This window comes from Phoca vitulina, unplaced genomic scaffold, assembly GCF_004348235.1.
Source record: "Phoca vitulina isolate PV1807 unplaced genomic scaffold, GSC_HSeal_1.0 scaffold669, whole genome shotgun sequence".
Classification (NCBI taxonomy): domain Eukaryota; kingdom Metazoa; phylum Chordata; class Mammalia; order Carnivora; family Phocidae; genus Phoca; species Phoca vitulina.
The window spans coordinates 1-15,941 of record NW_022590356.1 but is presented as its reverse complement, the minus strand read 5'-3'; the positions used below and the strand labels follow the sequence as shown (position 1 = coordinate 15,941).

The 15,941-nt window shown below is 47.3% G+C and overlaps 1 protein-coding gene across 1 annotated transcript; it reads left to right on the top strand.

Moving 5' to 3' along the window:
* The first annotated feature begins 2,292 nt into the window (after positions 1–2,292).
* On the top strand, positions 2,293–10,527 carry FAM174B (family with sequence similarity 174 member B). Its single transcript, XM_032399651.1, has 2 exons — positions 2,293–2,636; positions 10,489–10,527. Exons 1-2 carry the CDS (start codon positions 2,293–2,295, stop codon positions 10,508–10,510), a joined length of 366 nt encoding a protein of 121 aa, XP_032255542.1. The 3' UTR covers positions 10,511–10,527.
* Positions 10,528–15,941: the final 5,414 nt, after the last annotated feature.

Sequence of the window (15,941 nt, the reverse complement as noted above, 5' to 3'; positions counted from 1 at the left end):
CTGTTTTTGTGCCAGTACCATACTGTCTTGATGATGACAGCTTTGTAATAGAGCTGGAAGTCCGGAATTGTGATGCCACCAGCTTTGCCTTTCTTTTTCAACATTCCTCTGGCTATTCGGGGTCTTTTCTGGTTCCATACAAATTCTAGGATTATTTGTTCCATTTCTTTGAAAAAAGTTGATGGTATTTTGATAGGGATTGCATTAAATGTGTAGATTGCTCTAGGTAGCATTGACATCTTCACAATATTTGTTCTTCCAATCCATGAGCATGGAATGTTTTCCATTTCTTTGCGTCTTCCTCAATTTCTTTCATGAGTATTTTATAGTTTTCTGAGTACAGATTCTTTGCCTCTTTGGTTATATTTATTCCTAGGTATCTTATGGTTTTGGGTGTAATTATAAATGGGATCGATTCCTTAATTTCTCTTTCTTCTGTCTTGTTGTTGGTGTATAGAAATGCCACTGATTTCTGTGCATTGATTTTATATCCTGCCACTTGACTGAATTCCTGTATGAGTTCTAGCAGTTTTGGGGTGGAGTCTTTGGGGTTTTCCACATAAAGTATCATATCATCAACTTCTTCTTTGCCGATTCAGATGCCTTTTATTTCTTTTTGTTGTCTGATTGCTCTGGCTAGGACTTCTAATACTATGTTGAATAGCAGTGGTAATAGTGGACATCCCTGCCGAGTTCCTGACCTTAGGCGGAAAGCTCTCAGTTTTTCCCCATTGAGAATGATATTCACTGTAGGTTTTTCATAGATGGCTTTTATGATATTGTGGTATGTACCCTCTATCCCTATACTCTGAAGAGTTTTGATCAAGAAAGGATGCTGTACTTTGTCAAATGCTTTTTCTGCATCTATTGAGAGGATCATATGGTTCTTGTTCTTTCTTTTGTTAATGTATTGTATCACACTGATTGATTTGCGGATGTTGAACCAACCTTGCAGCCCAGGAATAAATCCCACTTGGTTGTGGTGAATAATCCTTTTAATGTACTGTTGGATCCTATTGGCTAGTATTTTGGTGAGAATTTTTGCATCCATGTTCATCAGGGATATTGGTCTGTAATTCTCCTTTTTGATGGGGTCTTTGTCTGGTTTTGGGATCAAGGTAATGGTGGCCTCCTAAAACAAGTTTGGAAGTTTTCCTTCCATTTCTATTTTTTGGAACAGTTTCAGAAGAATAGGTATTAATTCTTCTTGAAATGTTTGGTAGACTTCCCCTGGGAAACCATCTGGCCCTGGGCTTTTGTTTGTTGGGAGATTTTTGATGACTGCTTCAATTTATTTAGTGTTTATACGTCTGTTCAGGTTTTCTATTTCTTCCTGGTTCAGTTTTGGTAGTTGATACATCTCTAGGAATGCATCCATTTCTTCCAGATTATCTAATTTGCTGGCATATAGTTGCTCATAATATATTCTTATAATTGTTTGTATTTCTTTGGTGTTGGTTGTGATCTCTCCTCTTTCATTCATGATTTTATTTATTTGGGTCATTTCTCTTTTCTTTTTCATAAGCCTGGCCAGGGGTTTATCATGGGAGGGAGATTATCAATCCCTCCAAGTACTCGTTCCACAGCAAAGGTATGAATGCAGAAATGCACTTCCCAATTCAGTTCATAAGCAGTGGTGCAAAATGTCTGGAAATTGATGCCACAAGATAAGAAACTCTTTTGAGAGAAAGAGGGAAATTGGGGAGATGCTAAAATATAATGCAATGCCTAGGCACTCTGGAGGCTTGTTTCCTCATCTGTAAAATGGGGGTTTACCTCCAGGTCCCATAGACTTTGGTTCTTGGTCTGTCACAATCTGGGATGCTGTGAGCTGGCTCTCTGGGTCCTAAATCAGTGATTCAATGAGAATGAAGAAATACCTGTGTCCTAAAAGGGTTTTAGGATTAAATGAACTAAATAAAACGTCCACTCCGAAGCACAGAGCTTGCACAGTAGTGAGCCTGACCGTGATTGCCTTCCATGAAGGGGTTCCAGGCCCCGGTGGGGGGCGGGGGGTTGGGGCAGCCGCGGAGCGGGGCACAGCCTGCACCCCGGCCCGGTGGCCTGCCCCGCCCACGTGGGGCCGCGGCCCCGTCGAATGACTCGGTGCAACGTGTTGGTGGCGGCGGCAGCGGCGGCGGTTTGGGCTCTTCCGGGCTCCGCAGCTTCCTGCCGAGCACCGCGCAGCCGCCTCCGCCGCGGAAGCCCCGGGTGCAGGCCTCGGCGGCGCCCGTGCGGGCCCCGGGCTCAGCCGCGCGCGCCCCCGCGGGGCCCCGGCAGCCCGACCGCACGATGCGCGCCGCGCCGCCGCCCGCGCCGCTCCTGCCGCTGCTGCTGCTGCTCGCGCTCTTGGCCGCGCCCGCCGCCCGCGCCTACCGAGCTGAGTCCGCCCCGGCGCCGCAGCCCGAGCCCGAGCGCCGACCGCGGCCGTCGCCCGGCCCGGGGCCCGGGAACGCCACGCGGACGGGGTCTGCGGCGCCGGCGGGCGGCGGCGGCAGCTCCAACAGCAGCGGCGACGCCCTGGTGACCCGCATCTCCAGCCTGCTCCGCGACCTGCCCACCCTGAAGGCGGCCGTGATAGTGGCGTGCGCCTTCACCGCGCTGCTCATCGCCTGCTTGCTGCTGCGCGTCTTCAGGTGCGTCCCGCCGCCCCCTGTCCTTCCCCCCGGGCCGCCCTGCCCCGCCAGCCTGCTGTCACCGCGCGCCCGCCACACCTGCGCGCACAGACGCTCGGGGCGCGCGGCTCCGCTGGGGGGGCGCTGCTGGGGGGCTCGGTGCGCGCCAGCCGGCCGGGCGGCCCCGGGCTCTGCCCGGCAGGAGTGCGCTCCCCGTACACGTTGTAGAAACGTTCGCCTCCTTTAACGACGGCTATCACGAATACTGGCTTTCTTTGAACTCTCTAATGTTTAAAGCTAACAGTAGCGCTACCGATTCTGATAATTCCGTATTTATTTTTACACGAAATTTATTTTATACCCATTTCACAGATGGGGGGAAAAAAAATCTCCGGAGAGGCATGGCGGTTTATCCAAGTAGACTCAGTGGTGGCGGTAGAATTTGAATCCAGGGCCGTCTGCCTTTAACCTTACCCACCTTTATGTCCTTCCTCCCTTGCCTCCGAGGCGCCTTTTTTAAAAAAATATTTTATTTATTTATTTATTTGAGAACGAGAGAGCACAAGCGGGGGCGGGGGGAGCGGCAGAGGCAGAGGGAGAAGCAGACTTCCCGCTGAGCAGGGAGCCCGATGCGGGGCTCCATCCGAGGACCCTGGGATCATAACCTGAGCCGAAGGCAGACGCTTAAACAACTGAGCCACCCAGGCGCCCACCTCCGAGGCTTCTTAATGCCCCACCTGCCTTTTTCCTTTTTCCTTCATTGTGCTAACAAAAAAAAGCTGTGACTAGAGCTCGGGGATGTGCCCAGGACATGTGTTGGAGATGTGCTTTGCACCGGGGATTGGAGCTGGACTCCAGGATGCTTGGCGACCCTTGGTGGTCTCAGGGCCTTTCTGTTGGGGGATGCAAATGGCTCTCCTGTTCCCCTGCCTGACAGAGCTTGTCCCAGTGAGGACTCCCAGGGGCATGAAGGGTCTTGGGGAGGCTTTTGTCAGTTGCTCAAGTTCAGGGAGAAAGTGTCTGGGAAATGAGGAAGGAGGACCTGGGTCCCTGGAGTAGAGATGGGAAAAGCTACCTGGGATACAAGGAGGACATTTTCCCCAAATGCCTGGGAAATCCTGTTTTTGCAGGAAATGAACCAAATGTGTCCTGTTGCTCAAGTGGGCCGCTGGGAAATCTGGGTGTGTGTGTGTCCATTATTCACTGCCCACCACCGGCATTCCAAGTGTAGACAGTGTGCTTTGCTGTTTGATCAGCTGTTGGAGGTTTGGGGCCAGGGGTTGGCTCTCCACCCTGGGGAGCATTTTCAGCACAAGAGCGGAAACCAGACCTGGAAAGGCAGGGTGGAGAGTTATCTGTTGAGGTTTGTTGTTGTTGTCGTGTGACTGTGAGTCAAGGTGTTTCCTTGTGAGTCTGTACGATTAGATGCCAGAGGTCCTGAGAAAATGGAGCGGCCGGGGGGGTGGGGGGCATGTTTCCACATCCATCTCCCCCATCCCCTGCCCTGGCACAGCCCGCGTTGTTCCTCACTGTGCTGGCCCCCTTGATGTGCTTTGGGCATTGAATCTCCCCCCACCCCAATCCTTTCCCCTGCCCTCACTCTTCTGCTTACAAACTTCAGTGGCTCCCTGTGTAGCTATTACCTGGGTGTGGCATTCAAGGCTCTTACAGACTGGCCCCAGCCCATCTGGCGGCCATTAGCCAGCCCTTCTGAGTCTCCTCTCTGTCACTTGCTTATTTCCTTATGCTCCATGGTGTTGGCCTGTGCTTGCCGACCCCGGGGCCAGTTTCTGCTGCACACCTGCCGCGACCGCCGCAAGACCCAGCTCCCAGGCTCCTTCCTCTGTGTGGTTTTCTGGACATCTGAGCGAGACCCTCACTTGCTTTTCTGGCCTGCCCCAGCCCTAGCCTTGCCCATCTTCTGTAGAGCCCTTCTCAGGCCGTGCTTGGGTGGCTGGGTTTAGTGCCAAGCTCCCATTCTCAGCAGACAGCCCTGGGCTGCAGGGATGTCCAGTCCCTCCCAGTGTCTCGGTGTCCCGTGCCGGCCTGGCATTCAGTGGAGGCACAATGGTCCTTTACTGACTTCCCGATTGTTCTGCTGGAGTGAGCCTTGATGCCTAGAGCAGCTCTGAGCATGGAGTTTGAAACATTTTGCTCAAAATAGGCCTCCGAGCCTACAAGGCAGTGTACTTTTTAAGAAGGCATTTGAACTATTTTGCCAGTCTGCTCCTTATTACCCAGGGGTGGGGGAGAAAAGCAAGCAGCATGTGGCCGGATGTGAGCTGCGTGTTTGGGGGCGGGAGGGGGGGAGCCGGCACTCAGGCCTCGTTGGAGGGTTTGCGCAGTTTGGGAAGGAGGTTCTGATTTCGTAGAAGCTGGTTAGGTGTATGATCTGCCTCCTCTTCCAGGCATGTGTTCTTGCGGGGGTGAGTTTGCAGGTGCCCCACTGCCACCCTGGTTTCTGAGGCAGACAGGAAATTAGAGCATTTTACAGCTGGGAAGGGCCTTGATGGCACACAGTCCCCGTGCGCTCCTTTGCCGAGGAGAAAGTTACATTCCAGGGAGCAGACTGAGTTACCCTCCAGATTCTCGAACATGAGGCAGGGCTGGTGGCCCATCTTGCCGGTGGTCTGTACCGTGGCCTTTCCCCCCTCCGCAGTCCTCAGCAGGCTCAGCTCATCGGGCCTCCCGACCACCTGCTGCTCTGGGTGGGTGTCCCGCTTCTGTGTTGTCACTGGGTCCTGGCCATTCCACCCTTCGAGTGACCCGGAGGCTGGCTGTCCTGCCCGTGCCCGCATCCCTCTCCCATGGGAGCTCCCGCACCTGCCAGAGCTTCTGCCCGGCTTGGCTCCCTACCTTGTGTCCGAGTCTTAGCAATAGCCTTCACGCGTCCACTGCTGTTCCTGCTGCCAGTCTCGTCCCTGCCCCTGTCCATCCTCCCTATCTGGTCTCGTCCTTCCTCTGTCCACCGACGCCCCCATGCACAAGCTCCTTAGTGTGCGGATGATGCTGGCTCTTCATACACAGGGCGCCGCCTCCCTCTTGAGCCCCTGTGTCGGCTCTGCCTACTGTTCCAGCCCCGCTGGGATTCCAGGGGTTCTCCAGGGGGTCACGTGGCCTGGGACTGGCATGCTTTGCCCCACTCTGACCCTCTGCCTGGAGTCCCCTCTGCCATCATGACTACACGGCCAGGTCCTTGCTCTTTGCCCTCCTCTGTTCCCTCTGAGAAGCCTCTTCAGCCAGGGCCCTCCAGAGCCCCCAGAGCACGCTGGGGTTTTGAAGGTCCCTTGTGGAGTCGAGACAGGAGACAGTCACTGAACGTGTCCCTCTGCTTTCCAGCCTGGGGGGCTCCCAAGAGCAGAGCTGGACCTTGATCCTTTGTGTCTCTCTGACCCCAGGTAGCCTCCAAGCACACACTGGCCTCTAATGAAGATATTTTTAGCAAATGAGTGTGGAACGCACAAGTATTTTGTGTTACTGATGCTCCTCAGAAAGTCCTCTGTGACTAGATGCATGGCTGATGCCGGAAGCCTTCGAGGTAGGAACTCATTTGGATGGTGACCCTCCATTTCCTTAACAACGCAGACCAGGGAGGAAGAGGGTAGTCAGGTTACTGCTTATAAAGCAGCAACCCTAGCCCATTTGTCTATTCTCCCTGAAGGAGCCACCCTGCCAGACAACAGAAAAAATGTGGATCCGAGGAAACCGTTAAAACTGAAAGCACAGAATATATATAGTAATGAAAAATACGTATACCTTTAATGAAGCAATTCCATCCCCAAGGTACACACATTTTTCACTGTGATACATCTTCTTTCTTCTAATTCTATTAATTGGGAGAGGAAGCCAAGATGCTTGGGCAGTGAAGTTTCAGAGCAGTTCTGTTTGGTAGTGAAAATATTTAAGTAACCTAAGTATCTAACAATGGATCTCGGTTCAATAATTTATGGAAAGTATGGAATACTCTTCAGCTGTTAAAAATGATGACGCTCGGGCGCCTGGGTGGCTCAGTGAGTTGAGCGTCTGAGTCCTGATCTCAGCTCAGGTCTTGATCTCAGGGTTGTGAGTTCAAGGCCCGTGTTAGACTCTGCATTGGGTGTGGAGCCTACTTAAAAAAAAAATGATGATGTTGATCTAATATTATATATCACTAAGTGGAATGGTTTATAAAATAGCATGTGTAGTATGCTTTCATTTAAATAATAAATTATACATATAACAAACATGCACAGAAATCTATGTGTATGTGCACATTTGTGGATGTGGGTGATAATTATTTTTCAGGTTATGTTTTTTTTTTTTTTTTTAAAGATTTTGTTTATTTATTTGACAGAGAGAGTCACAGCGAGAGAGGGAACACAAGCAGGGGGAGTGGGAGAGGGAGAAGCAGGCTCCCCGCCGAGCAGGGAGCCCGACATGGGACTCGATCCCAGGACCCTGGGATCATGACCTGAGCCGAAGGCAGACGCTTACCGACTGAGCCACCCAGGCGCCCCTCAGGTTATGTTTTTACATGATCTGAACTTCCTGACAGCGGACATATGTTCACTACTGCTCTCCCTGTGTGTAGGGTCAGCTCCTTGCTCTGTCGTTGGGTGTATCTGAGGCCTGAAGACCTGTATGAGAGCGTCTAGGATGTAAACGACAAGTGGGATTTTTGGGTCCCAGAGCTACTCGTACTTGATTTTCCTTAGTCTGTACCGGTTCACCCCCCCACCTGCAGTGCCTGAGGGTTCTCGCATCATAGATGGGAGGTACTTAGTACCATCTGACTTTCTCATTGTTCCAGGTAGATGGGTGTAATTTGGTCTCTCATTGGTTTGTTTGGCATTTTCCCAGTTTCTACTGAGATTGAGCAGCAGCCCCCCTTCCCATACTTAAGCAAGCAGATCTCTCCATCTGCAGAATCATTGACACTTTTTCATGTATTTGGATCATTAAGGAGCGCTGTTTTAAGACTGGAGACAACATTGGAAGGAGGGAAAGGCAGTTTGCATGCCCAGCACCCTGTGTGTGTGTGCGCGCTGCCCAGCTGTCCCCTCAGGTCTGTTACCTGATATGTTTCTGAGAGCTGGAAGGGAATCAACAAGGAGGCTGTGTCTAGGAAGTAGAAAACCGCAATTCCTCTAATTTTTTGATGTTTAGAAATATCTGGTGGGTTGTGTGGCGTCAGTAATAAGCCAGTTTAATGCCCCATGTGCTCTCTGAGGTCTCACTCGAGATCTGGGAGGAGTCTGACTTCACTCTCCAGGGTCTTCTGAACAGGGTGGAGACAAGGCAGGGAACCCACCACCTCCACCACGACTCTCCTTTCCCCGTGGGGATCCCTTCCCCATCTTGGCGAGTCTCCGAGCTCCGCTGCCCAGGCCACATTTCTCCCAGATCTCTGCTGGCTGCTTTCCCAGCCACTTCTTATTTCAAAAGCTTTGTAAAATCCTCTTCTGTGGAAGGAGGGTTTTGGTGCTTCCTGGGGGATGGGGAGGAAGATGAATTCCAGGTGGTCTGACACTGCCCGCTGTCACCCTTGTATGAATGGCAGACGTGCACGCCGCCGTGTCCTGAGGATGTTGGGACCCCAGAAGCTCAGTTACTTTCCTAAGCCAGCTCTTTGAAAAGGAACGAAGACTTTCCTGCCTAGCCCGGATTCCCCAAATTTCCCATTGTCCGTGTATTCACATTTATAATAAGAACGATGTTATTTAAGAGAAAGCATAACAGCTTCCTACTTTTGGGATTTGGGGAAACTTACCGTTCTGACATGGTTTTAGTTATTGCTCGTTAGTAGAAGAATATTATTTTAATGAACCAAAGCCTTAAGCCGAGCGCGGTTGGCAAGTTAAGTCTCTTTATGTGAGTTTGAGAGAGACTAGGCAGCTTGTGTAGGGTTAGGTCATTTCTGATGGTTTGACCAAGGTTTTGAATTGGGGGAAAAGCTATAGAAGTGAAACATGTTTACCGTAATTTTTAATTTTTTAGTGGATTTTCTGTTTTCTTTCTTTTTCAGTTTCATTGAGATAAAGTGGACATAGAGCACTGTGCACGTTGAGAGTGTACAGCTTAATGGTTTGACTTAGATTTGTTGTGAAATGATTAGCGTTAGTTAACATCTGTCACCTCATAGAGATACCCAACAAAAAAAGGGAAAACATTTTTTTCTTTCTTTTTTTTTTTTTAAAGATTTTATTTATTTATTTATTCATGAGAGACAGAGAGAGAGAGAGAGAAGCAGAGGGAGAAGCAGGCTCCCAAGGAGCAGGGAGCCCGATGCGGGACTCGATCCCAGGACCCTGGGATCATGACCTGAGCCGAAGGCAGATGCTTAACCATCTGAGCCACCCAGGCGCCCTTTTTTTTTCTTTATGATGAGAACTTTTGGGATCTACTGGTTTAAGTAGCTCCCAAGTACACCGTCTGGCAGTGTTTACAATACACCCCCCGTATGTATTTGTCTTATAACTGGAAGTTTGTACCCTTTGGCCACTTTCATCCAATCCCACGCCCCCATTTAATTTTATATATGACAGTGAAGAAAGAGTGTTAAATAAATCTAAGACAGAAAAAAATTCAGATTTTTTATTTTTTTAAAAGAGGGTAGAGTGTACCTTTGATTCCTTTTTCTGTAAAGTTAAAAAAACAAAGTCAAAGGACATGGGAAACATAAGTTCCCTCAAGTGGTTCTCATCCAGGGAGGATTTTTGCCCCCTTGGGGTCATTTGGCAAGTGTCTGGATATATATATATAATTTTAAAAAAGATTTTATTCTTATTAGAGAGAGAGGGAGAGAGCGCATGCACAAGTGGGGGTGGGGCGGGACAGAGGGAGAGGGAGCAGACTCCCCACTGGGCAGGGAGCCCGACGTGGGGCTCGATCCCAGGACCCCAGGATCATGATCTGAGCCGAAGGCAGATGTTCAACTACTGAGCCACCCAGGCGCCCCTGGAGATATTTTTGGTTGTCATGAGTTGCGGAGAGGGATGCTGTTGGCACCTAGTATTGAGAGCCCAAGGATGCTACAGAACATTGTACAGTGCACAGGACAGCCCCTTAACAAAGAACAGTTGAGCCTGAGATGTCAGAAGTGCCGGCGCTCCCTGAGAGTCTGGGCTGCGACGCTGTTGGTCGTCTGAAGTAAGCAGTGTACTGAGCCTTTCTGGGCTTTCAGTGCCCAGCGTTAATTGCCATATACACCTCCAAGGCCTACGGGGATATTTAGAATGACATGGAGTCAACCGAGTCCCTGGCTCCCCTTTAAACAGCTAAGTCTTACTGTATTTTAAAATATGGTTCTGAAAACAGATGTAGTTTATACCCAACGTTTTGGTCTTGCTTCTGCCTGTAACTGAGGATACAGTCATTTGGCCAAAATAATCAGGCAGGTGCATCTGCCTCTGGGCCTTTCAAATGTAATTGGTGACTTTTTAACCTGCGTGAGCCTCCCCGGACACATAGGACCCTGAGTGGAGGAGGTACCTCATGGCTGCTCTTATTAATGTGCCTGTGAGGACCCGGCACCTGCCACTGATTTCTTCTATCAAACTGGGAAGGGAGAAAAATCCCTCTTTAATTTAATGCTGAGCCCTCTGCCTTACGTGGCTTTACCTGTGAACTCTCATGCCCACGATCACCTTAGTTTCGAGGGCTTTGCAAACGCAGATCCGTCTTGGCACATGAGGCGCATTTAGGGGTGGGGGTCCCCCGTGTTAGTGTCTATATAGTACGCTTCCAGATTTAAGCAGAGAAGGCTTCAGGGGCTGTGCTGGTATTTTAGTCTTATGGCTGATGCTTTGGTTCTAACTCTTTGCAGAGGGAATTTCTGGGACCATGAATTTAGAAGCATGTTGTCATGGTTTCACTTAAAAAAATCTGTGCTTAGGAGCAAGATGGCGGAGGAGTAGGAGACCTGGATTTCGTCTCCTCTCAGGAATTCAGCTGGATAGGGATCAAACCATTCTGAACACCTACAAACTCAACAGGAGATCGAAGAAAAGAAGAGCTACAACTCTCTGAACAGAAAAGCGACCACTTTCTGGAAGGTAGGACGTGCGGAGAAGTGAATCCGAGGCGTTATTCGGGAGGATAGACGGCGGGGGAGGGGCCTCCGTCGGCCGCTTCTGGCAAGTGATAGAGCCACGGAGCACAAAATCGGAACTTTTAGAAGTCGGCTCCGCTGAGGGACGTCACTCTGGTGGCGAAGTGGGGGGTGGAACCCTCGCGGGACAGTGTGGTCTCAGGACCCTCGGGGTCACAGGAAGACCGGGGGTGCCTGAGTGCGGCAGAGCTCCCAGGGATCGGAGCGGGGAAGCCGGCTGCAGAGACGGAGCCCAAGCGCGGGCTCTCAGCTCGGGGTTGTCATAGACCGTGATCCGCGGCACAGTCGGGCCACTGCTCCTCCAGCAGGGACCCAACAAGCGGCAGATCCGGGGAGACTCACCTTCTTCCCCCGGGAGGAGAGGTGCGGGAGCGCACCGCGGGGATCTGCTGGGTTTGGAGACTCCACCCGGGGTCGGGTGCCAGATAGAAAGGCGCGGTCACAGGCCGGGTGAGCACGGAGTGTGGCCGGAGACCGGGGAGACGGGAGTGACTGACTGCTTTTCTCTGGGGGCTCGCTGAGGAGCGGGACCCCGAGTTCTCGGCTCCGCCGGGCGGAGACTGGGAGGCCGCCATTTTCACTCTCCGCCTCCAAAGCTGTACGGAAAGCTTGCAGGGAACAAAAGCTCTGGAGAGCAAACCCGAGCAGATTACTTAGCCCGGAACGGCAAGGGCGGGGCAATTCCGCCTCCGGCAAAGACATTTGGGAACCATGGCAACAGGCCCCTCCCCCAGAAGATCAGCGAGAACAGCCAGCCAAGACCAGGTTTACTGATCAATGAGAACGGCAGAACTCCAGCGCTAGGGGAATACTGCACATAGAATTCATGGCTTTTTTACCATGATTCTTCAGTCTTTCAAAGTTAATTTTTTTTTAACTGTCTTTTACTTTTTTTGAATTTTTCTTTTTCCCTTTTTCAACCAACATCTTATCAATCCCTTTTTTAAAAAACATTTTTATTTTTCATTTTTAGAGTCATATTCTATCCCTTCATAGTAGTTACCCGTATTTTTGGCATATATATATAAGTTGTTCTCTCTTTAAAATTGTGAGATAGTTTCTTCTAACAGATCAAAATACACCCTAAATCTCTAGTGTATGGTTTTTTTCTACTCCCCTGCCTGATCACATTCTCTCCCTTTTTTTTTTCTTTTTTTTAAAAATCCTCTTCTTTCTTTTTTCAAACAGCTTCTTATCAATTCCTTTTATAAAATTTTTTATAATTCCCATCTTTACAGTCATATTCCATCCCTTCATCATATCAACCCTTATTTTTGTACATATATAAGTTTTTCTTTCTTTAAAATTTTGGGAGGCACTTTCTTCTAACAGACCAAAATACACCCAAAATCTAGTGTGTGGCACTGATCTATGTACCACCCTGATCATATTTGGTCATATTCTGGTTATTTTGTTTTGTTCTTTTTTTGTTTGTTTTTATCTTTTTCTTTTTCTTTTTTCTTTCTTTCCCTTTCTTTTCCCCCTGCTTCAGGTCTTTTCTGATTGGTTTAGAGTATATTTTCTGGGGACGTTGTTACCCTGCTAGCATTTTGTTCTGTCATTAATCTATTCTCCTCTGCACAAAATGACAAGACAGAAAAAATCACCTCAACAAAAAGAACAAGAGGTAGTACCGACTGCCAGGGACCTACTCAATACGGACATTAGTACGATGTCACATCTAGAGTTCAGAATCATCACTTTAAAGAAACTAGCTGGGCTTGAAAAAAGCATGGAAGTTATTAGAGAAACCCTTTCCGGAGAAGTAAAAGAACTAAAATCTAACCAAGTAGAAATCAAAAAGGCTATTAATGAGGTGCAATCAAATATGGGGGTGCTAACTGCTAGGATAAATGAGGCAGAAGAAAGAATCAGTGAGATAGAAGACCAAATGATGGAAAATAAAGAAGCTGAGAAAAAGAGAGATAAACAACTACTGGATCACGAGGGCAGAATTCGAGAGATAAGTGATACCATAAGACGAAACAACATTAGAATAATTGGGATCCCAGAAGAAGAAGAAAGACAGAGAGGGGCAGAAGGTATAATGGAGCAAATTATAGCAGAGAACTTCCCTAATTTGGGGAAGGAAACAGGCATCAAAATCCAGGAAGCACAGAGAACCCCTCTCAAAATCAATAAAAATAGGTCAACACCCCGACATCTAATAGTAAAACTTACGAGTCTCAGAGACAAAGAGAAAATCCTGAAAGCAGCTCGGGAGAAGAGATCTGTAACCTACAATGGTAGAAACATTAGATTGGCAACAGACCTATCCACAGAGACCTGGCAGGCCAGAAAGGACTGGCAGGATATATTCAGAGCACTAAATGAGAAAAATATGCAGGCAAGAATACTATATCCAGCTAGGCTGTCATTGAAAATTGAAGGAGAGATAAAAAGCTTCCAGGACAAACAAAAACTAAAGGAATTTGCAAACACGAAACCAGCCCTACAAGAAATCTTGAAAGGGGTCCTCTAAGCAAAGAGAGAGCCTAAAAACAACATAGACCAGAAAGGAACACAGACAATATACAGTAACGGTCACCTTACAGGAAATGCAATGGCACTAAATTCCTGTCTTTCAATAGTTACCCTGAATGTAAATGGGCTAAATGCCCCAATCAAAAGACACAGGCTATCAGATTGGATTAAAAAACAAGACCCATCGATATGCTGTCTGCAAGAGACTCATTTTAGACCCAAAGACACCCCCAGATTGAAAGTGAGGGGGTGGAAAACCATTTACCATGCTAATGGACACCAAAAGAAAGCTGGGGTGGCAATCCTTATATCAGACAAATTAGATTTTAAACTAAAGACTGTAATAAGAGATGAGGAAGGACACTGTATCATACTTAAAGGGTCTATCCAACAAGAAGATCTCACAATTGTAAATATCTATGCCCCTAACATGGGAGCAGCCAATTATATAAGGCAATTAATAACAAAAGCAAAGAAACACATCAACAACAATACAATAATAGTGGGGGACTTTAACACCCCCCTCACTGAAATGGACAGATCGTCTAAGCAAAAGATCAACAAGGAAATAAACACTTTAAATGACATACTGGACCAAATGGACTTCACAGACATATCCAGAACATTCCATCCCAAAGCAATGGAATACACATTCTTCTCTAGTGCCCATGGAACATTCTCCAGAATCGATCACATCCTAGGTCATAAATCAGGTCTCAACCGGTACCAAAAGACTGGGATCATTCCCTGCCTATTTTCAGACCACAGTGCTTTGAAACTAGAACTCAATCACAAGAGGAAAGTCGGAAAGAACTCAAAAAAAAGGAGGTTAAAGAGCATCCTACTGAAGAATGAATGGGTCAACCAGGAAATTAAAGAAGAATTAAATTCATGGAAACCAATGAAAATGAAAACACAACTATTCAAAATCTTTGGGATGCAGCAAAGGCAGTCCTAAGAGCAAAGTATATAGCAATACAAGCCTTTCTCAAGAAACAAGAAAGGTCTCAAGTACACAACCTAACCCTACACCTAAAGGAGCTGGAGAGAGAACAGCAAATAAAGCCTAAACCCAGCAGGAGAAGAGAAATAATAAAGATCAGAGCAGAAATCAATGAAATAGAAACTAAAAGAACAGTAGAACAGATCAACGAAACTAGGAGCTGGTTCTTTGAAAGAATTAACAAGATTGATAAGCCCCTGGCCAGACTTATCAAAAAGAAAAGAGAAAGGACCCAAATCAAGAAAATCATGAATGAAAGAGGAAAGATCACAACCAACACCAAAGAAATACAAAGAATTATAAGAACATATTATGAGCAACTCTATGCCAGCAAATTAGATAACCTGGAAGAAATGGATGCATTCCTAGAGATGTATCAACTACCAAAACTGAACCAGGAAGAAATAGAAAACCTGAACAGACCTATAACCACTAAGGAAATTGAAGCAGTCATCAAAAATCTCCCAAAAAACAAAAGCCCAAGGCCAGATGGCTTCCCAGGGGAATTCTACCAAACATTTCAAGAAGAATTAATACCTATTCTTCTGACACTGTTCCAAAAAATAGAACTGGAAGGAAAACTTCCAAACTCATTTTATGAGGCCAGCATTACCTTGATCCCAAAACCAGACAAAGACCCCATCCAAAAGGAGAATTACAGACCAATATCCCTGATGAACATGGATGCAAAAATTCTCACCAAAATACTAGCCAATAGGATCCAACCGTACATTAAAAGGATTATTCACCACGACCAAGTGGAATTTATCCCTGGGCTGCAAGGTTGGTTCAACATCCGCAAATCAATCAACGTGATACAATACATTAACAAAAGAAAGAACAAGAATCATATGATCCTCTCAATAGATGCAGAAAAAGCATTTGACAAAGTATAGCATCCTTTCTGGATCAAAACTCTTCAGAGTATAGGGATAGAGGGTACATACCGCAATATCATAAAAGCTATCTATGAAAAACCTACAGCGAATATCATTCTCAATGGGGAAAAACTGAGAGCTTTCCCCCTAAGGTCAGGAACGTGGCAGGGATGTTCACTATCACCACTGCTATTCAACATAGTATTGGAAGTCCTAGCCACAGCAGTCAGACAACAAAAAGAAATCAAAGGCATCCAAATCGGCAAGGAAGAAGTCAAACTCTCACTCTTTGCAGATGATATGATACTTTATGTGGAAAACCCCAAAAACTCCACCCCAAAACTGCTAGAACTCATACAGGAATTCAGTAAAGTGGCAGGATATAAAATCAATGTACAGAAGTCAGTGGCATTCCTATACACCAACAACAAGACAGAAGAAAGAGTAATTAAGGAGCGGATCCCATTTACAATTGCACCCAAAACCATAAGATACCTAGGAATAAATCTAACCAAAGAGGCAAAGGATCTGTACTCAGAAAACTATAAAATACTCATGAAAGAAATTGAGGAAGACACAAAGAAATGGAAAAACGTTCCATGCTCATGGATTGGAAGAACAAATATTGTGAAGATGTCAATGCTACCTAGAGCAATCTACACATTCAATGCAATCCCCATCAAAATACCATCCACTTTTTTCAAAGAAATGGAACAAATAATCCTAAAATTTGTATGGAACCAGAAAAGACCCCGAATAGCCAGAGGAATGTTGAAAAAGAAAAGCAAAGCTGGCGGCATCACAATTCCAGACTTCCAGCTCTACTACAAAGCTGTCATCATCAAGACAGTATGGTACTGGCACAAAAACAG

Bases quoted from the DNA above. Each gene is read 5' to 3' on its own strand.
- FAM174B (XM_032399651.1), top strand. From the start codon at position 2,293: ATGCGCGCCGCGCCGCCGCCCGCGCCGCTCCTGCCGCTGCTGCTGCTG. The intron at 2,637-10,488 runs GTGCGTCCCGCC...ATCTGTGCTTAG, and splicing joins TTGCTGCTGCGCGTCTTCAG to GAGCAAGATGGCGGAGGAGT.